The sequence below is a fragment of the Falco cherrug genome, chromosome Z (assembly GCF_023634085.1).
Source record: "Falco cherrug isolate bFalChe1 chromosome Z, bFalChe1.pri, whole genome shotgun sequence".
In the NCBI taxonomy this organism is placed as follows: Eukaryota; Metazoa; Chordata; class Aves; order Falconiformes; family Falconidae; genus Falco; species Falco cherrug.
In genome coordinates, this window is record NC_073720.1 from 83,381,496 (window position 1) to 83,403,427 (window position 21,932).

Below are 21,932 nucleotides of genomic sequence, written 5' to 3' on the forward strand. Positions count from 1 at the left end.
GCGCGGTTTGTTAGCTCAGGCTCAGTGCCAAACTGACAGGGCTATACAGCACCAGGTTCTGGAGTGGTCTCTGTGCTGTACTTATGGTGCTGTGTAAGCAGGCTCTTAGCAGAAAAACACCTATAGATCAGATGTCCCCTCTGCCACTTTACACGATTTTGAAAGTCCCATCTTTTCAGTATTTTCACATGTACACTTCTCCCCCTCAAAGTTTCAGAGGTTATTTCTTTAAAGTGATGACCAGAAAACTCTTAGTCTTGGATCCTCCACATGGAAGAACATTAGCAGCCACCTCCCTATTTGTTTTCCTGCAGTTTCTGCCAGATGGGTGCCCTCCTACCTATCCAACCTTTATTACTGGGACAAAAGAAAATCCTCCTTTGTGCTTGACATTCCTATCACAGAAAGAGTGGTTCCCAGTTTTGCTGGCATTATGGTTGTGTACATCAGGTGGCAAGATAGGCCCACCACAGCTCCAGTAGCAGGGCAGTTGCTCCTTTTCATCCTACGCAAACAATTAAAAAGAAACTGCTTCTGCCTGCCAAGTCTGTCATTTTGTAATGACATTTTTCAGACAGATGCGTTAGTACAGTATGTATCATGTTTCAATGGGCTGGTCTGAGAAAACTTAAGAGGTATCTCCTTAAAAAAAAAAAAAAAAAAAGAAGAAGAAAAAACTTGTCTTGCAAAGGGTATAAACCAAATCAAAGTATTAAACTACTCTGGGAATAAGGAAATGGCATTTGTTCCAGGAATCAAAAGTAGCCTCCCTGAAGGTGTAAGTGATAGAGAGCTACAGACTGGAAAATATGAAAAAGAATAAATAAAAGGCAGAAAGAGAATGGGAAGTGAACAGTTAAGGAAGAGTAAATTGCTAAAGATAATCCTTTAAATACCCTCTCTTTATATGTTAATTACTAACTTTTACTGTTTTAGCTGAAATCACTGTTGACTACAAAGGAAATGGATAAATCCTTACCCTCTACAGCCAATGATACAATGCCTTGTGTGTCTTCAACTCCGTACATAACATCACAGCGATATACCCCTGCATCACTTGCACGCAGCTTAGAGAAAGTCAGCGAAGCATCACCTGTCTCCTCTGAATTGGTTGGAACAGACACTCTGTCTTTGTAGCTTTGACCTATTTTGATGTTGCCATTTTGGGCCACCAGGACTGTGGTTTCTTTTGCATCTTTTCCACTTTTATCCAGTTCAACCTTTGACCATTTGATTCGAAGATACTCAGCTGCATAGCTGGAGGCTATAGTGGGTGTGGTTGAAAAGAAGCATGGCAGGACTGAAGTTCCAGAGAGGGAACCCTTTACAAGGGTTTTTTTTTCCGCTTTAACTAGAAAGAGAGGAGAGAGGGGGAGAGAAAGGACAAATCACATCAATGGAACAGCAAAATCAGAAACAGATACATTTCATTGTTACTTAAGATTCACAGACATGCAAGACCTGAAATCCATGACACTGAGCTGATTTGTAACAGGACTGATCAGTGTGAGCTAAAAAAGAGTTTGCATCAATATCCTAGGCTGCTGATGGAGCCCTTTTCTGTTTGGGCAAATCTAATTCACTACTCTCTGATGTTTTTTCTCCATTTTTTATAGTCACCCAGTAATTGACCTTCTTTGGAAACTGTTTTGAAATTTTAGATGACAGATGAATGCTAAGAGCTGGCTTTGTACTTCATAGGAGCAAGACCCTTCTGAGTGAAAAACAGCGAGTTACCTCACATTTATTGCTGGCCAGTAGCATGCATACAGGATAGCTACTGATGTTTACACCTTGTCTTACCTCACAGTAACTTGTTCATTTGCTCCTATCCTAAAAGCAAAACTATGACTTTGCATATATGGCATCTCTTACTCTATTCTTTCAAGGGTTAACTCTTTTTATTGCACCCCCGCAGTGAGATTCTCCCAAATAGTCATCCTTTTATAATTATTTTCCTGTCACTTCAAGGACTTGAAGACTTTGCAGAAATAAAGTATTCCAGGGTGTTGAAGCAAAGAAGGAAGTACCGTGCACAGAAAGTCACAACTTGGCTCAGACTTGACATGATAGGACCTTTATCATTTTTTATAACATCTCCATCTGCAAACATTTTACAGTGAAATGCTTCCATCTGATAATATCCTGAGGGGGAATTTGACTACTGTTCATCCAGCCTGCACACAGTAACTGTCTGAAGAGACGAATTCTGTTAGATTTATTTTTATGTGATGTTGTTTCATCATACGTAATGGCTTAATGAAGATTAAAAGCTGATGCACAACAGTGTCTATCTTACCTCTTTCACTGTCCTGCAATCTAACATTTTTTGAAAGGTGGAACACACTGATCATTAATTTTAAGCAAGCTAGGGTTCATAAAGTTTAGAAATACAATAACTTCAAATACTAGCCACCAGAATGATGAAATTGGAGACACCAGCACATGACAATTATGTATCTATTTATCTATCATCAAAAATATCACGTCTCCATAAAGAGCAGAAGATTTTTTGGGGAAAAACCACGAAAGTCAGAAACACAGAAAAATTGCTCAAGCTGATTATTTTTAACAGAGATGACTTTATGCAGGATAAAGTATTTAATAGTATTATTTTTAAAGGTTCAATACAAGAATGATCAGTTTGATGACCAAGCATTTTAATAAAAAAGTACTAACTAGAAAAAACAGAGAAAAAAATTAACTGACCAAGGAAGACCCAGAAGTTTAAATGGAATTCCTTGGGTCTTTCCATCCATACCTACCTAACTGGAAATTCCTGGGAACACAATGCAGATGCACTTAAGATGACTGTATCAAAACTGATTAGACCAGAGAGAGTACATCAACAATGGGATAGTGCTGTGCCAAAACAGCTGCATTGCACCCAAAGCTCAGCGGAAAAGTTCACATGGAATGGCACTATCTAAGCAAATTTACCAGCAAGATGCTCACTCTGTGATTCAGGCATGCAGTGAGATTCTCGTTTTTCCATTAACTTGTAAGCAGAGACCAGTGATGGTACAACTCACATTTAATAGTTAAACAAACTGATCACTTCATACACTTTGGGCTCAGACCTAGCAAGAATCTAGTTGTAAAACGGAAAGACAAAAACAGGTCCAATATGAAACTGAAGACTGGAGAATTCACAAGACTTGAAGACAAGCCTGTAGAAGTTACTGAATACTAAACACTAGCTCAAAAGCTTTGGTTGCATGCACATTAATTTAAAGAAAAAAATCCACTGTGTTTTTTGGTTGGTTGTTTTGGTTTTTTAATTTCCTTAAGGAAATAAAAACTTAACTAGCATAGAGCCAACTGGTTGCCAAAACCTAGAAAGGATTGATTTTATCCTGAAGATGTACAGTATGGAAATACCACTGGCTTTTATATAATTTTTAATTTCTTGAAACTTCACTGAGTTACAGTGGGGTATAGACATAAAGAAACAGAATGAATACTCAGCTTTCTCAGTTGTGATGACATTTCTGCCAAATTGCACAGGTGGAAGATTAAAATCAGTCTCAAAATATTTAGTAATTATTATGATCTCTTGTCATCTATATACATTACAGGAAGTTCTTAAATGAAAAATGACCTAGTTATAATTATCCTGATTGACAGAATTTTAATAAACTTTTGAGAACGATGTTTCTGGTTATGAGTGGTCCGGAATATTAGCACTGAACCCTGAGGAAATTTCCTCTCTTTAAAATTTGTCTGCACATCAGCAGACTTAAACCCTTGGCAAACACAACATATCAACATGATATGCAAACTAGATCTATCCTTAATTGGGCTATATCCCAGAATAGGAGACCATGTAGGTACAAACATGTCCATCCAACTAATGCCCGTAGAAAGCATTATAAAACTTTATTTTATACATGTAATATTTTATTACATAAAAGCACTCTTTGTTTTGATGAGAAGAGGGGAGAAGCAGAAAGAGAGGGGAGAGCTTTACCCTATTGAAAAAGAAGAATTAATATTTGGCACTGAAACATAAGATTAAGTGGTGTTCCTGCACAGTTCAAAAAAAGCTTAATTTCCTGCTGCAGTTCAAGTTAGTTAATTAGGCAGAATTTACTGGCCAATGCAGCAAGCATTGATACCTTCTATTAATGCATATAGCCCTTTTGTTCCTTTAGCATTTTCCCTACGCTTATACTCCATGTTATGTCTCCTTTTCAGCCATTGCCAACTGTATGTGATAGACTATTCCTTAAAAGGAACATGGCAGGGAAAAATATGAACAAAATGTTTTGTAACTGCTTGTGAATTGGAGCACAAGCTGAGAAAAGCAGATATTTGCCAACATTGTCTTATACCATATCCCCATCCCACCATGTAGGACCTAGAATACTTGTTACATCACATAGTCTTGAACAAGAGGATGGTATTAACATAACTAAGCTGGCTGACAATTAACATAAGCATTTTTTCAGTTGCTAACTAATATGTATCACTCATGCATAATTTATTAGGGAAAATACATACACAATAAAGAAATAAAATACACAGCTAAGTCTAAATCACCTGGCCGCAAACCATATCTTGCCATAACTCCCAGAAAAGTCAATGGAAGATTTGTAAAAGATAGTGGGACTGCAGCATTGGGCCGAGAGCAACACAATGCAATCAGATTACAGAGTCAGTAGACAGTGTGCCTTAGCAGCTGAGTACTTTTGTTGTCCTCCCCTGTTTAAACATTAAATATCTCCAAGTAACAGAAAGAGAATGTATAATGAAAACTTCTCCCATGAGATGTCCTGACAGAAGACAACTCTAACACTGCACAGGATTTTGCCACAACTTATTACTGTCTTGTTTTCTCCAAACCTAAAACTACGGCTATGCATTTGTATTGGTTTATCATGCAGTTGATGACATGTAGCACACACTTTCTTAAAAAAAGTAAAATTCCAGCTTGCCTTTTCATGCTTTTTTTCCCCCATCAAAATCACCTTATGTCCTCCCAGTCCACGATTTCAGCTGCAAAGTCAGCTTATCCTAGCAATGACACATAGCTTGATATCTTTCTTTTGATGTGGGAGGCAAACTACAGAAGAACTTCTTGCTTAAGAACAAAGCCTCTTTCCCTAGAATTTCTACTTTTTTGTTTGTTTGTTTTAAATGTTATAAAATTCTTAAAATAGAAATCTAAAGAGGAAATAAAAAAGGACAAAATCCTGCTCTTTTGTATTACATTAACCATAACTATCAGACCAATGGGTCATAATGGACAAGAAGTCTGAAAAGAATGCCCTACATGAAGTGACACTGCTTAGAGCAATTTTGCTACGTAATTAAGCTCAAGGGAACAGAATGTTGCTACTGACTATGCAGACAAAAACCACATGCTCAAAGAAGAAAAGATTCTATGTCTTTTAAGCCAAATTTATGAGACAAAAAAACCCTGAATACCATTTTTTAGTTCATCAACAACCTGCTTAGGCATATGGTATACTGCCCTGCCTACCAGCAGCAACAGAAAGGATCAATGTGTTCTGTTAAACTGGCTACTAATGCTGAGCCCAAGAGAAGTCTTTTCATTAACTATAAATATTTTAATGAAGATAATGATAAATTAAAATTAATGCACCACTTAAACTTGCATGAAACTGACATCAGAGGTAACAGACTGAGACCCAATAAAAACACTCACTGAGTTCTTTGCCAGGTGATTTGTGGTCTGAGCAAGCAGAATAAGAGAAGGAGGCACAGACTGATGAAGAACTAACTACTTTCATATTCTGCAAGGAACTCACAGGAAGCCACACAAATGTATGTCTCAGCTGCAGAACTCAATGTAACATATGCAGACATCATAGGCAGGCACACATGCATTTTATAGCACCTACAGAACATAAATGTGATCAGATAAACTGATGTTTAGTATATTCTCTGACTATAGCCTGTTTGGAAGGGATGGGATCTGCCTGCCTAGAAGAGGCAAGGGAAGCCTCGGCAGCAGGCTGGCCAGCTTGGTGAGGTGGGCTTTAAACTGATGGACTCAGGGGATGGGGTCCAAAGTGGCAATGCTCATGCCATTGCAGCCAACTAAAGAATAAGCCAGGCCAACCAGAGTAGCGATATAATCTACCTTAGCTGTCTCCCAAGAGTACCAGATGGCCAGCCACCTCACGGGTGTGCATGGCTATGGTGGACCCTCTTGTGCCCCTCCTGGAAAACCTGCATGCTCAACTGCCTCTCTGAAACGCCCATACACCGACGCACACAGCATGGGGAATAAACAGGAAGAATTAAGAGGTCTGTGTGTGGTCACAGGGCCATGATCTCATTGCAGTTACAGAGACATGGTGGGATAGCTGGCATGACTGGAACACTGTCATGGATGGCTATTCACTTTTTAGGGAACGCAGGCCAGCAAGGAGAGGTGGTGGAGTTGCCCTTCATTGGAGTGGGCAACCGGGCTGTATCGAGCTCTGCCTGGGGGTGGATGCAGAACAAGTTGCGAGCTTATGGGTAAGGATTAAGGGGCAGGCCAGCATGGGTGACACTGTCGTGGTGTTTGCTACAGGCCACCTGATCAGGAAGTCGATGAAGCCTTCCACAGATAAGTGGATGTAGCCTCCTGATCACATGGTTCTCATGCAGGACTTCAACCACCCTGACACCTGCTGGAAAGCCAATACAGCTAGGCATGCACAGCCAACGAGGCTCCTGCAGAGCACTGATGATAACTTCTTGATACAGGTTGTGGAGGAGCCAACGAGGCAAGGTGTGCTCCTGGACCTTGCACTCAAAACCAGGGAAGGATGGATTGGGGGTGTGAAGGGTGGGGGCACCTTTGCTGCAGTGACCGTGAGATGGTGGAGTTCAGGATCCTGTGTGGAGGAAGCAGGGCAATAAATACGATTGCAACCCCGGACTTCAGGAGAGCTAACTTTGGCCTCTTCAGGGACTTACTTGGAGGAATCCCATAGGTCAGGGCTCTAGAAGGTAGGGAGCTCTGAGACTGGCTGATATGTAAGCATCACTTCCTCCAAGCTCAAGACAGATCCAACCTTATGAGTAAGAAATCAAGCAAAGGGGGAAGGAGGCCTGCATGAATGAGGAAGGAGCTCCTGGCAAAATTCAAACAGAATACAGATTGTGGAAAAAGGGACAGAGCACTTGGGAGGAATATAGGAATGTTGCCAGAACATGCAGGGAGGCAATGAGGAAGGCTAAGGTCCATCTGGAATTAAATTTCGTGAAGGAGGTCAAGGACGACAAGAAGGGCTTCTTCAAGTACATCAGTAGCAAAAGGAAAACAAGGGAAACTGTGGGCCTGCTGCTTATTGAGGTGAGTGCCCTGGTGACAAAGGACACAGAGAAGGCTGAGTTACTGAATGCCTTCTTTGCTTCAGTCTGTACTGCCAAGGCCAGCACTCAGATTCCCCAGACCCTAGAGGCAAGAGAGGAAGTCTGGAGAAAGGAAGACTTTCCCCTGGCCGAGGAGGACCACATTAGAGCACATAGAGCACTTAAGCAAACTTGACACCCAGAAATCTATGTGCCCTGATGGACTGCACCCCTGAGTGCTGACGGAGCTGGCAGATGTTATTGCTAAGCCACCCTCCATCATCTTTGAAAGGTCATGGAGGACAGGAGAGGTGCCTGAAGACTGGAGGAAAGCCTGTGTCACTCCAGTCTTCAAAAAGGCTAAGAAGGAGGATTTAGGAAACTACAGCCCGGTCAGCATCACCTCCATCCCTGGAAAGGAGATGGAACAGCTCATCCTGGAGGACATTTTGAAGCATGGAGAGGAAAAGAAGGTTGTCCGTAGTCAACATGGATTTACCAAGGGGAAATGCCTGACCAACCTGATAGCCTTCTATGATGGAAAGACTGGCTGGGTAGATGAGATGGATGTTGTCTATCTTGACCTCAGCAAGGCTTTTGATACTGTCTCCCACAACAGCCTCGTAGGTAAGCTCACGACATGTCAGTTACACAAGTGGACACTGAGGTGGGTTGAGCTGGCTGAATGGCAGAGCTCCGAGGGCTGTGACCAGCAGCACAGAGCCTGGCTGGAGGGGTCAGTGCTGGGTCCAGCCCTGTTCAACTTGCCCATCGGTGACCTGGGTGAAGGGACAGAGGCACCCTCAGCAGGTTCCTGATGACACAGATCTGGAGGAGCAGCTGACACACCAGGGGCCTGCGCTGCCATTCAGCGAGACCTGGGCGGGCTGGAGAGTTGGGCAGAGAGGAGCTCATGATGTTCAACAGGGGCAAGTGAGGGATCCTGCTCCTGGGGAGGGACAGCCCCGTGCACCAGCACAGGCTGGGGGTGACCTGCTGGGGGGCAGCTCTGCAGAGCAGGACCCGGGAGTGCTGGCGGGCAGCAAGTTGCCCATGAGCCAGCAGTGTGCCCGTGTGGCCAAGGTGGCCAGTGGGATCCTGGGGGGCACGAGGAGGAGCAGGGCCAGCAGGTGGAGGGAGGTGACCCTCCCCCTCTGCTCCGCCCTGGTGAGGCCGCATCTGGAGCGTGTGCCCAGTGCTGGGCTGCCCAGTTCACCAGAGACATGGAACTGCTGGAGAGGGTCCAGCAGAAGCTACGAAGCTGATGAGGGGCCAGAGCATCTCCCTTACGAGGACAGGCTGAGAGAGCTGGGCCTGTGTAGCCTGGAGGAGACCGAGAGGGGATCTCATCGATGTCTACAGATGTCTTAAGAGCGAGTGTCAGTAGGACAGGGCCAGGCTCTTTTCAGTGGTGCCCAGTGACAGGACAAGGGGCAACGGGCACAAACTGCAGCCCAGGAAGTTCCATGTCAATGTGAGGAGGGAAAATTTTTTTACTCTGAGGGTGACCAAGCACTGGCACAGGCTGCCCAGAGAGGCTGTGGAGCCTCCTTCTCTGGAGACATTCAAAACCCTGCTCTAGGTGAATCTACTTCAGTAGGGGGTTGGACTAGATAATCTCCAGAGGTCCCTCCCAACCCCAACCATGTTGTGATTCTGCGAAAAAACGTATCACACACAGCAATCTGGGTTTTTTTAAATGTCTTCTGGATTACAAAGCTTTCACAAAAGCATACTCACTCATGGCAGGACAAATAGTCACTTAAAATGGGTAAGATAAACTCCAACACTTATCATAATCATAAGGCCCAGCCTGTAAACGGCAAACCCTAACACCAGCTAGCTCAAAGTTAGTAAATGCCACACGAGCCGTAGGCATAAACCTTGCTCTTGAACTTCTGTCATTAATCCTTCACATGTACCAGAGAAAACAGCAAAGGTCTCGCAGAGGGACATTCCCGTGACCCCAGAAGCTTACACAGTATTTTCTGCTGCCTTCCTGACACACATCTTCTGATAATTTAAAGTCTCAAAGAAGCCATGCAAGACCATTCTCAATCTGCTCTCAAAGGAAAAATACTTTTGTTGCTACACAAAATCTAATAAGCATGCCATGCAAACATGCTAGGTATTTATGAATGTGACTGTTCACAAAAATGAGTGGAAAAGAAAACAAAGATGGGAATAATGGATAGCAGTGAACGCATTAAACTTTGCATGCTTATAACTTGCTGTGTTCTAAATTAAGCTTCAGTTGTGTTATGGCTTAACATTAAGACTCACAACTCCAGGATTTACACTTTTAAAGTAACTGCTGATATTGACAAATTTCTCATATGACCCTTGAAAGAAAAATGTTAAACTTTCAGATCAATTTTGCCTGAAAGGTCTTTAAAGGAAATATTGCTATGCATCATATTAAAGTGACTACATGGAGTGATCCAATTAATTGTGGCACTGGGAGCATGGGAATTTGTGTTTCATTAAAGATTTCAAGGCTGCAATTTTAAATTCAAATTCAGAACTTAAAAGGAAAAAAGTTGAAACTTAATATGTCTAACTCTTCCAAATGCAGATATATTTTTATTCTTCACGTATTTTTTCAAAGAAAAGAAACTTCTGTACTTGTAAAGGTTGTCTATAACCTTGTAACACTTGTCCTCAAAAATAGTCTGACATTTCTACAAAACAGAAGGATATGAGTTGATCCCACAAACTCTATTGGATCAATTAATGAAAAAAAAAAAAAAGTTTTAAATCTTTGCCTTCTTCACCATGGCCATACTTCAAATATCTTTAGGACTCTCTATGGCAAAAGTATGGCCCCTCACCTTCAGACATAAAATACACAAAGTTCACAGGGTATTGTAGGAAGATGAGGGGGTTTCTGAACTTCTTCCAAAAGATTCAGGCAAATAAGGACCAGTCAGAACCTGGCCTATCTTCATGAGGAGCCCTTACCAGGATGTTCATATGGAATTTGCTTAAGTACTAAAAATTCTGCTCTGGGGAAAACATAGCCATTTAAGAGGTGAGAAAAGGTGGAGTAAGTCAGAAGACACCTAAAGGTGCCATCGTAAAGGATTCATCCCGGCGACTCAGAGGATCCATCCTACTCCTCCCCACTCCCAGTGATGCACTCCCAATCCCTGAATTCTGCCAGCACTAGCATTTGTGCAAGGCAGTGAGTCAGATCACAGTTCTGACCCAGTGGAAAAATAACCTGCAAGAAATGCTACGTGCTCTTTCAAACAAGTCATTCACCTGATTCAGCTGGCCATATACACACATAAATATAAGTGTCAGCACGAAGGAAAGCATAAAAACTAGCACCAGGGGATGGAAAAGGGGCAGGACTATGCCCTTCAGTGCTAAAATGTATGTGTGATTAGACTGACCATGGAACTATGCCCTAAGTAAATATGAAGGGACTTTGAATATGTCATAACAGAAACATTAGTTTTAAATGTGTTGTCAGATTCCTTTGCCTTACTTATTCTACCTCCGTACATGTTCTCCATCCCAAGGTTGATTTTCAGGTAAAATCTTAACTTTAGACCTCTCCTCATGTGCATGATATACTACCATTTTGAAGCTGAATGGTTATTGCTAGCAGCTCTTCCTTTTCCTATACCTTAAAGCAGACGTTTCTGCCTCAAAGAAGGCTGCAACTTGGAACCACAGAGTGGTTTGGTTTGGAAGGGACCTTCAAAGATCAGCTAGTCCAACCCTGCTGCCAAGGGTAGGGACATCTTTCACCATATCAAGTTGCTGAAAGCCTCATCCAACCTGACTTAGAGCACTTCCAGGGAGGAGATACCCACAGCTTCTCTGGGTGACCTGTTGCAGTGTCTCACCACCCTTACTGTAGAAAATTTCTTCCTTGTGTCCCATCTAAACTTTTCCAGTTTAACACTGTTGCCCCTTGTCCTGCTCTGGTAAAAAGTCTCTCTCCATCTTTCTTATAAGCCCCCTTTAAGTATAAGTAACTTATCAAATAAAAGTTTCCAAGTTCACCATGTAGACTTACGTTGCAAGTCCAAGACCTCTTCTGACAATCGCTTACTTTGCCTCTCCAAAAGCTTCATACAAACAAATGATTAAACGTCAGCTGTGGATCTGAGATTCATACACCAGTCTACATCTACAAACATTTTACTAAGTAAAAAAATGGGTGGAGAAAAAAAAACCTTAACCTTTAATAACCAAATCAGTTTCAGCTCTCCAGGAAAAAGAAAATGGAAGCTCAGTTTTAGTGACTTGCTCCTTGCCTGAAGCTTTGACTCTATTGTCCCTGAGGACAAGCCCAGTCATCCTGGGTTGTTTTATGTTTAATGAAGAATGGAAAAACAAAACCAGAACCAGCTTTAAGGAGGAAGTGATGGTAGGAAATGGTAAAGGAGTGTGCTCCCAACCAGCTTGAGAAAAAAAAAAAACCCAAACATTTTTTGTTAGTTGGCTTCACTAAGCACAATGGTCTATTCCATTATCTTACAGGACTACCTGAAGACTTAGCTAGCAACAGTGTGCAAGTTGGGGGGAAAAATGAGTATATCTGACTTTCCCAAAGGCTAAAATCAGTCTGAGGAGTTCCTGGAAAGAAAAGGAAAGAAAAAAATCAAGGAAAATCTTGCTCTGAGGCTTGGGAAAACTATTATGTGAATTTTGTGAGTCTGTAGCAGGTGAGAGAACCCTGTCCTTTCTAAAGACTTGACTCGAACTTTCAAATAGCCATGGCAACACATGAGTACATGCTCTAGTGTTAGCATGTAATCACCAAGAGAAGTAGTAAGGGCTCCTCCTTCCCACCCAAACTGAAGACCTGCAGCTGCCTTAATGTGTCCTTGCTCCAGATCCCAGCAGCCAAGGGACCTGCCACCAAATTAGCTCATGGCAGCCTTGCCCCATCCCAGTACGGGGCTGGCAGCCAGACTGCCCACGCCAGAGGAATGTCCCCAGCTGCTCTGTGATAGATCACAGGGCAAAGCAGAAACTGGGGCTACTGGTTTCCCCTGTATGCCACTTGCACATGGCATCTTTCACCCTGAATACAGAGAGGGTGCAAGCTGTGACCTATAGACCCAAAAGGCTGCGGTGGCATGACATATGTGAGTACATGCATTGGGATCTGATTGGGAGGCATGCTAAACCAGTACTCCTATAGCCCCAAAACTCCCCCTTTTCATTCACCACTTCTGCAGCCTGGCTAGGTGCATCCCAGGAACCTGCTCCTCCTGTTCCTATGCCACCAGCACCATCACTGCTCCCTCCATGGCACCAGGCTGAAGCCCCCATGGAAGGTGTCTGCCTTCCACTAAAATTAGCCCCCCGGTCAGCCCTTACCTCATCTACTGCAAGGAGCTCCTTTGTGGATTGCAGAAAATGAAGGTGCGAGACATACCGGGCCAACAGGACCAACATTTCAGAAGCACAGGTTAAAGGATTAAAATGCATTCTTGAATATTTGGAGAAGGCAATCTATTTTGCTTTACACAATGTAATTCTATGGCACTTTCTTTATTATTACCTGAATTATAGTAATGGCAGTTACAAACCTCAGGAGACATCAGAGAGGCGTGTAAACCTTGTCAAAAACATGCCCCCTCAGTAAGAATTTCCTGTATATATCAGTAATGTGATGAGAACACATAAACAAAGTCAGTTACACAGTGCAGCAAAATGAGTGGCAGCGGCAAGACCAGAAACTGAATCTCCTGAGTCTGGGTTGTGTCCCAAGTCCTGGGAAGCACCCTACTGATCGGAGCATTAAAATGAATTTTAGTAAACGATTCTATGTATAACAGACTTACCTTTAGGTAGCATATATGTTATAACTAATGTAGAGTACATCCATAAGATACTTTTTATACTTAACAACATCTTGACCTACAAATAAAGAACAAAGGAGTAAGTAGTTAGTATTGCATTGTGTCCTTATCAAGTGTTGTAACCCAGTATATCAATACTTGTCATTGAAGAATATCTACTTAAAAAAGATGCTCAGCAGGCCAGCAAATAATTCTTACTATATTGATCTTCAGCTATTTTATTTACTGTTTTTTAACTTTATTCCCATACAGTGGTAGCAGTATATGAGTATAATCTGATGACTTTTTCCTGGTGTGGTGTTGTCAGTTCAGATCCAACCTCTGGATAATTTTATGTCCATAACACAAACGACCTTGTCATTTAGCAACAGCTAACAACCCAGCTAATGTCAGAAGGAGCTCCCATGACAAACTTCTCATGAATTTTGATGGTGAGTCACACCCACACTATGATCCTTCCCATCTGCAAGCAGGTTGCCAGATGACTTCCTGCTTTCACGATTTCTCCACATAGTACTTTACAGTGGAAATTTGTTATAATGACAATGTGTCCCTATCCAATACAGATTCGTAATGAGCTTCAGGTTATTGAGCCCAGAGTGATACTCAGACATGTCAATTCCCTTTGGGTTTGGTTCTCACCTCCTTTACAGGCTCCACCTTTTAACAGCTGAAAAGTTCTCCACATATATCGTATGTACATAAAAATATATTGCATGTTCATAATAGTATATCTTCATTTTTACTCCAGTTCTTAGGTACACATGTTGAATCTGTAAATGTCCTAAAAATTTCAAAAGTACACTAACAAAAGCATTACAAGTCCCATAAATGTTGACTAATATAAAGGGTTTATAAATAGTCCCTCTTCCATATAGTTACACGTATGTACTACCTAGTCTACATAAGAAATAACTTTCAGCTACACTTAGTCAAAAACTGCTGCTGAAAAACTTTTACCACAAAATCCCGAGTTTCCTGATATTGCTGTCAAAATATGCTTCTTGGGTTCTTTACTTGGGCAAGTAACCTGACCTGATAGTTTTTTCCTGTCCAAGAGAGATTACGGTTGAACTGCTTTAAGGAACAGTGAAACAGAGATTTGATAGATACACATCTTTGTTATAACTATGGAACTTGTATTGCACATAGATATTTTGGCATTTTTTACGTTAGCATTTTAGTTCTTTAGTAGTTACACATAATGCTTTAGGGTTATACATTCAAAAACCTCCACAAACTATACTGAATATAATAGCAAGACACACAGAGAAAGACCTTCAGAAAACTACTGGTGATGTGCTCAGTCTCGGGAAAGTTTTCTCCACAGCTTACAGCTGCAGCTGAAACTTCACATGAGTCTGTGTGAATTGGCATCTATCCTGCAGTGGCTGAACAGTTCAGAAAAGGTGCAAAACATCTCAAACGAAGCCCTTCCAATGAGGCAAGCTCTAACATAACAGCAGCATGTTAAAAATTCCCACCCAAAAGGGCTGAAAACCCAAAAGGTTTTCATTCCCTATACATGGATGGCCAGAGCTAGCTGGTTGCACTGGGAAACATATGCAGCAATCTATTCCCAGGGCGTGGAGGAAAGAATACAGCTGCTTTCTGTAGAGCTGACTGCACACTGCCAAAGACGCCCCATCTCTGCTTCAGCCATTCAATAGAGCTGAGTGTATAATGTGATATCACTTATTTTGCAATATTAACTTCATGGAATTCACACTTTTTATGACTGGGCCCCAAACAAGAACTGGGACTTCTTTGACTTCATTCAGTTCGAGCCCTATATGCCATAAAACTGTTTCTGAAGACTCTAACACATACCCCAACACCATCCAGCCAGTTTTACCTCTCCCTACACCTCCACATGCCAAGCTGTACATGGAGAAAACAAAAGTGCTTATTTAATAACTAACTTTAAAAATCTGTAATGTGTCCTGTCATACTAGGTATGCCCTAGTAATCCTCTGTAGAAGATTGTTATGAGTGAGGAGGTTGCACAAGGTAAAAGCTACAGACATCCAAGTTCTTTTAATGCAATGGACCAGCTCTGAAAAAGTCATGTGTTTGCTTAAACACTTGAATGATCCTCATTATTACACAACATTTTGAAAAAATGACAGGTCACGCTGAGCCTACATATGTGCATACACTAGAAGGCCCTTCAAGCAACGTTCTACCCTGAAACTGCTGGAAGCCTCAAGCACCAAAACCACTGCAGTTCCTTCAGTAACACAAGCACCCTGAAGAGAGCACAAGACAACTGACAGACTTCACCATCAAAGGTGGTGAATGTTGGGCCTGCCTGCAAGACAATGTGAAAGCTCTGGACTCTGTGAAAGCAGAGCTCCTCCAGACCTTCTTTTGAGATGTTTTGTCCCCATGTGTTTCCCATGTGTCACACACTGGCTTCATCAACAGCTAAACAAAAATCTAGAACAAACTGTTTACAAGTTTAGCCTTCCATGTTTACCCATACGATTTATCTCCCTTCTCCCCCAGAAGGCAACCTCAGCATTTGGGACTACAAACAATGGACTGAAAAGAAATTTGCCAAGAAAAACAATAAAGGATTTTCTTTTCCCTGGAAGACAAGCATGCTGCACCTAAATGGGGTTAGTTGCACATTGCAACCACCACCTGCTCCACTGCACCGGCCCTGACCAGGAGTACCTGAATACTTGGCACAAGCCAACAGGAGGCCCGTTGCCCTCAGAAGCTCATTGCAATACTGCCGTGACAAGAGGTGGTGTAACCGCTTCCACATTTGGTAAGAAAACAAACCCTGCTCCTATGCTCAGAGCTGGTGAGAGCTCTGAATATGAGCTTCTGCCCTGCACCACAAGTCCAGAGTGCAGGGGGGACCTCATCTTCCCTTTCCTCTCCGCTTTGTGCACAAGCACAGAGCACTGATCCTCCAATAATGTGTTGGTGACTGCATTACAAATGCAATTTGAGAAATCTTATGATGAAAAAACTCACAGCTTCAGCTTCCAGTCACTGAACAATACATACACACACAATGAAATATAAAAACAGAAAGACAACTGTGGAAGGATAATTTTCAAGATATCCAGTGACTGCTGAACTCCACCATAGGTACAGAAGAGCGCACTCATGGCTGTGATGGCTACTTAGCCTTTTACCGAGTAGTGCAAGAATTACACCTGCTGCACTAAGAGTTTGGATAGCTCAAAAAAACTGCAGTTTGAGAGTGGAGCTTAATATGAGACACCTGCCAAAAATCCCCACCCAACTCTCAGAAAATCATCTCTCAACCGTTTTTTTTCTCTTAAGTCCCCTCTAACCCAAGGTGCTTACTCAAGCAATGAAAAATATTGGGGGAAGGGTCTGGTTTTCAGCACTTAGGCTCACAAGCATGATTCCCATGCAACCCTCCATGCACAAGGGTTTTCGCACTCCAGTCCTTGGTGCGCTCCCATAAACACTCCTGGGTTACCGAGTGCTGTTCCACTACAGCTGCCAGAATTAAATGTGCAATTACCCTACTCTCAAAACAACAGCATGCAGATCGCAATGGCAGTGCCTCAGTCAGCCCCCCAGGGCAGCCTAGTTTAGGAGAAAGCAGAGTTCTGCAGACCTGGTACCAGCAATCCTCCTTTAAAAGCCACAGGGAAGGCAGAGGCTGCTGCTTACACCTAGCACCCCGATTCCTGTTCAGTGTTGCCCGCACTCCCAGGCCACTGCTATCAGATGTGGCTGCTCCTGCCTCCTCCCTGTTTGCTGGCAGAAGCTGCAGCTGACTGTGCTCCCTTGTAGCCTTCTTGAGCAAAATCCCTGCTCTAAAACCAGTTTGTATTTCCCATTCTCACACTTTACAGTTTACAAGAGCCTCTGCTGGCTGGCTGCCATACTGCCCCTAAGTCCACCGTAATCAGCCAAAATCCTTCTTAACCATACCTTTTTCCAGGAGCCTTTCCCCCCACCACCGTCCCTTGGTGTCTCTACACTTGGAGAAAGCCATAATACTATGGACACAGTAAGAAAATCCTGCCAACTCAGGACTGCAAGTTTTGAGTAAGTGTTTAATTTCCACCTTCCTTCTGTTAAAAAAAGTACCTCACTTAACATGACCAAACTCGGGTTGCCTGCTGGCTAGTTTCCAACTGCACTGAGCCATTCTATTAGGAGCTACTACAGGCAGACTGATCTACAGTAGTCATTTGGACTAAATTTTTAAACTGGAAGCAACCCTGAGGGCATCATCTTTTAACCCAAAGATGCCAAGTCCTTGACTAACTCCACATCTTTAAAAACTGGCAGCAGAGGTTCTCTCTGTGGGGAGAGCAAGGCTCCTGTTTTTGCAGGCACCACTACCTTCCCTTACCACAGTAAAAAAACTCATAGCTGCAGTAAGTTCTGATCAGATTCCAGCTCATGTTTAGTTTACAGTGTAAGCTTGATCTCACACCAATGCTATTTTAATTTAACCAGATGGGAGAACATCACGTCTCTCTCTCTGTTTTAAACTGCAGGTTAAGAAAGACAGAGAATTGTCCTGATGTGTCACACACTAAAATCTACCATCCGAGAGCTAGTCCCAGTTTCTCTGAAGTTGGGACAATGAGAAATTAGCTACTTTCATAGAGGTGACACTGTCTTTAAAGGCTGCAGCTTCTCCAGTCACACTGAGATTGATTCAGTGCATGATTTACAGCTGTATTATGAAAGCTGGACACATCCTTTAAACATTTAAAAAGCAGCATCTGCCCATTGACCCTCCTTGCCTCCATACTGGAAGTCATGTTCACATTAAAAAAATAAAATTAAAAAAAAAGGCGGGGGTGTGGTGTGGGGGGGGTGGGGTGTGACACAAACCCTAGCAGAACATGGCTCTGTAGAAGTGAATTGGGGTTGCTGCTCCTACTAATGGATAAAACAGTAAATTACAGAGCTTTCTGTGAAACCCCAGCACGCTAGAAATGACCGACCCCAGGTGTAGCACACCCCTTGTCCACCTTCCAAGCTCTGCCTCAAACCTCCATGGCTGCTATCCTTTCCCAAAGGCACACAGTCCTCTCCTTTTGCTTTTGCAGTCCTTTGATCCTTTTATCCCATCTGACTGTTAATTGCTGACATGTATCAACCTCACCATTAAGTGCTGCCTCATTAACTTCACCGGTTTCACCACCTCTCTGCCATGTGATTAATTAGCCCACTGTGCTGCCACATGGCCAACCCGGCCTGCATCTGATGCGTCGGTGGCGCCTGCCTAGCCCGCCATCACTTGCAGAGGTCCTCCTCAGGCCTCGAGAAGGTCCCGGGGGCATCTGCACCACCCCTTCCCCACCACCCCGGCACCCGCAGCCGCAGGGAACTCCTCCCGCCCTGGAGCCTCGGCAGCCGAGCCGCTGGCGCAGGCCGGGCGCAGGCGGGAGAAGCGACATGAGCACAGCGTGTTCTGGCGCTCCTCGCCCTGGCAGCTGCCGAGGAGCTGCTGCCTGAGGACATCCCTCCCAGGCCTGCGCTAATTTATGCCAGAAGTGGCTCTGGGCTCTCCGCAGAGACACAGCGGAAAATTTATGGGAGGCAGCGCGTGGAGCGAGGTGACTGGGACCGCACGGCTGCGGAGCCAGGGGTACCCCCCTGCTCCTGCTACCCGCCGGCTCTGCCTCCTCGCCCACCTGCCTGCTTCCCAGGACTGCTGTGGCCCCCTCCCGCTCCAGCGCCCACGCCACGGTGAGGGCAAGCAAGAGGCAAGCGTGAGGAGCAGCAACGGGAACATGCGCAGATGCAGCTCATGGCGCCCGCGGGGCTCGACGCCGCGCCGTTCCCACTGGCCTCCGCACACCGGCCGGCCGGCGCGCAGCCTGAACGGTCGAGGGTTTCCTCTGCCATTTCCCCAGCGCCTCTGGCGGGATCGCCCGGCGTGAGCACGGAGCGCCCGGGAGGCCACGGGTGCCCCTGCGGCCCCACCGCCCCAGCCGGGAGCGGCGCCCCCGGGCCGCCTCAGCCCTCAGCCCGGCCGGCGGCGGGAAACGCGCCGGGCCCGCCCCGCTGTCAAACAGAGCGCCCGTCGACAGCGTCGGCTCCCGCATCGGTCAGAGAAGAGTGAGAAACAGCCCGAAATGCCACGGCGACAATTAAAAAAAAATATTTTATTATGATTATGATTTTTTTTTTTTTTTTTTTTTTTTTTTACACACACACACACACACCCGCCCCTCCCCTCGAAGCTGAGGGAAACCGGAGCCCTCTGGCGGGAAAGAAGCCACTGCCGAAGGGACGCGGCCCCTGGCTCGCCGCCAGGGGGCGCCGCGGTGCCGCCACCGCCGCGCCCGGCCCGTTCCTCGAGAGCGGCCGGGGCCGCGCCCGCCCGCGGCGGGACCCCCCTGCACCGGCCCCGGCACCCCCCGCCTGCCTCCACCCCCTCCCCCGCCTGCCCGCGGACCCCCCGACGGACTCGGGACGCGTTTGAGCCGTGGCCGTCGGCGACCCCCACAGCCGAGCCCCGGGCAGAGCCTCTCCCGGCCGCCCCTCCCCGCCCGGGAGCGCGTCCCGGGGGCACCCGGGTCCGCGCCGCCTGCGCGCATCGCCGCCGCAGGCAGGGCTCCCCGCCGGGCGCTGCGCCCCTCTCGCTCCTCCAAGTCTTACTCACTCCCTTTGGGAAGGAAACTTGCCCTTTCGCTCAGCCTCTTTGAGCAAAAAGCAAACACACACAAAAAAAAACCAAACAAAAAAAAGCGGGGGACTGCGGTTACCCAACCAGAAACCTCCACAAAAAAAAAAAAGACTCCAAACCCACCCGACATTTGCACTGTTCCATCCTGGGATGGGTTTCTGCAACACGTTTCAACACTCACGCCTTTTTTCTTTTTTTTTTTTTAAAAAAAAAAGAAAAGAAAAGAAAAGAAAAGCCATCGGGGCTTAATCCCAAAGCCAGTGCCCGCAGGGAGAGGGGGTGGCCGGGTAGGACGTGACAAGGGGGACAATGAGCTGGCCCCGGCCCTCGCCTGCTCCCCGTCGCCCCTTTGTGTGGGGACGGTGCCTGGGGGCCGGATGGAGGCTGCCCGCGGGGTCCCATCCCCTGCCGCGGGCATCCCGACCCTCTGCCGATGCCGCCTCCCCACACCCACCCACCCGCTTTTTCCCGCCGTCGAAACTCCCTTAATTCCTTCCACGATGCTCTCACTTTTTCTTTGTAAAACAAAGGCGAAATCCCAAGGAGCGGAGTGGGAAGGCAGTGCCCCTGCCCCAAGAAGCTGGCTGTGGGTGTAAAAGGGGGCGTTTTGCTCTACTGACCTTGTGATCCTCCTCCTCACCCACCGCCCCCCTTTCAGCAATGAAAATGTGGCTCAGAGGACGTCTTGCTCTCCGTTTCCTCTGGAGAGATGCTGTCCGAGTACCTCAGCCCCGCTCTGCCCTGTGAGCAGCTTTCCAGGAACATCGGGGAGGAAAAGGAAAGAGGGGAGCGGAAAAAAAAAAAAAAAGAAAAAAAAGAAAAGAAAAGATGGGGGGAATACACCAGAGTGGAGAAGACTGAGCGCACGCTTTTCCCAGCGCAAGAAAACCTGGTGGCCGGAGGAAAGGTCCATTCTTGTCGCTCCTGTAAGACGGGCGCTTTGTGTATTTAACACCCTCACGAAATAGCTTCCTCTTTTCTCCCTCCCAGAGCCCCACCGCACACCAAGGTGCACCTCTACCTTCCCGGCCATTCAAACAACCAGTACCAAAGACTTCTTTCTGTCAGGGCTCCCACCCCAAAGTCTTTTATTTCCCAGTTTTCTTTGTTCTCCTCTTTGCACCAGGGGATTTTTGTGGGTCCCCGAGCATCCCTTCTCCTCTCCCCCCGCGTGTCGTTGAACTTACCCCAGGTTGTTTAAATTCACCAATCATCGCTATTCTCTCCCGCTCAAGATTTGCGGTTCAACTCTTTGTCCTAACAGGTACCAGCACTAAAACAATCGCCTTAAATCTTACACTAGGTGTTTGCTGGTAATCATATGTGAAGGCAAAAGAAAGAAGAAGAAAAAAAGAACACAAAAAACACAGAAAACCAACCCGCATTAAAGGAGTTATAGTTACCTTAAAAGGTAGCGTATTGCAGAGATTGCAAAAAATCACAACGTGGTGGCTAGGCTAGTCCAGAGATCCCAGTGGCCGCATGAAAGAGTAAATCCCCTCGTTAGTGCTGGAAAGGAGACGGTGGTTCCGGGGTCTCCCCTTCTCCCAGAGCTCGGTCTCCCCTCCCACCCCGCCGGCGAGCACCTGACTCCGAGCTGCGGAGCCTGTACCGAGTTGTGGGCAAAGGGAGCTCGCCTGCAAGTTCAAATGCGAGCCTCAGCCACCCATCATTATTATATCGTTGTACCGTCAGCGCTGCAGAGGAGGGGCGCTGGCTCGGGGAGAGGAGGGTTCACAAGCCTCCTTGCAATTTGCAAAGCTCCCGCAGCTGCTGGGCGCAGGAGAGCCCCCAGCGCCTGCCTCCGCGGAGCGGCGCGCCCCGGCCCCCCCGCCGCCCGCCCCCGCCAGCCCCGCAGCGCCCGGCCCGCAGCGGCCCCGCAAGCGCCGGGGAGCTCCGCAGCCCGTGCGGCGGGACGGGCCCCTCTGCTCGCCCGGCCCCGGCCCTCCGGAGAGGGGCAGGCGGGTGCGAAAGGCGCATTGTTCCCCAATTAAACAATTAACCGGGAAGAGAATGGAGAGACCTCCTCCGCCCTGGCTCCCGACGCCGGCTGAAATGGGGAAAGTGACTGGGACCGAAATCTCTTTTTTCCTTTTTGCCTCCCCGATCTCAGCGGAGGCTGCAATGAAAGAACATAGTGG

At 45.8% G+C, this 21,932-nt stretch overlaps 1 protein-coding gene across 2 annotated transcripts in view; it reads right to left on the bottom strand.

Annotated features, from left to right (window-relative positions):
* VCAN (versican) overlaps positions 1 to 21,422 on the bottom strand; it is a 118,437-nt gene extending 97,015 nt beyond the window's left edge. For both annotated transcript variants that reach the window (XM_055699677.1, XM_027813124.2), the window contains exons 1-3: positions 21,195 to 21,422; positions 13,125 to 13,200; positions 980 to 1,351 (exon numbers count right to left, since the gene is read on the bottom strand). In XM_055699677.1, coding sequence (XP_055555652.1) covers positions 980 to 1,351; positions 13,125 to 13,194 — 442 coding nt within the window. In that variant the 5' untranslated portion in view covers positions 13,195 to 13,200; positions 21,195 to 21,422. The remainder of the gene's footprint in view (positions 1 to 979; positions 1,352 to 13,124; positions 13,201 to 21,194) is intronic.
* Between the last annotated feature and the right edge of the window lie 510 nt (positions 21,423 to 21,932).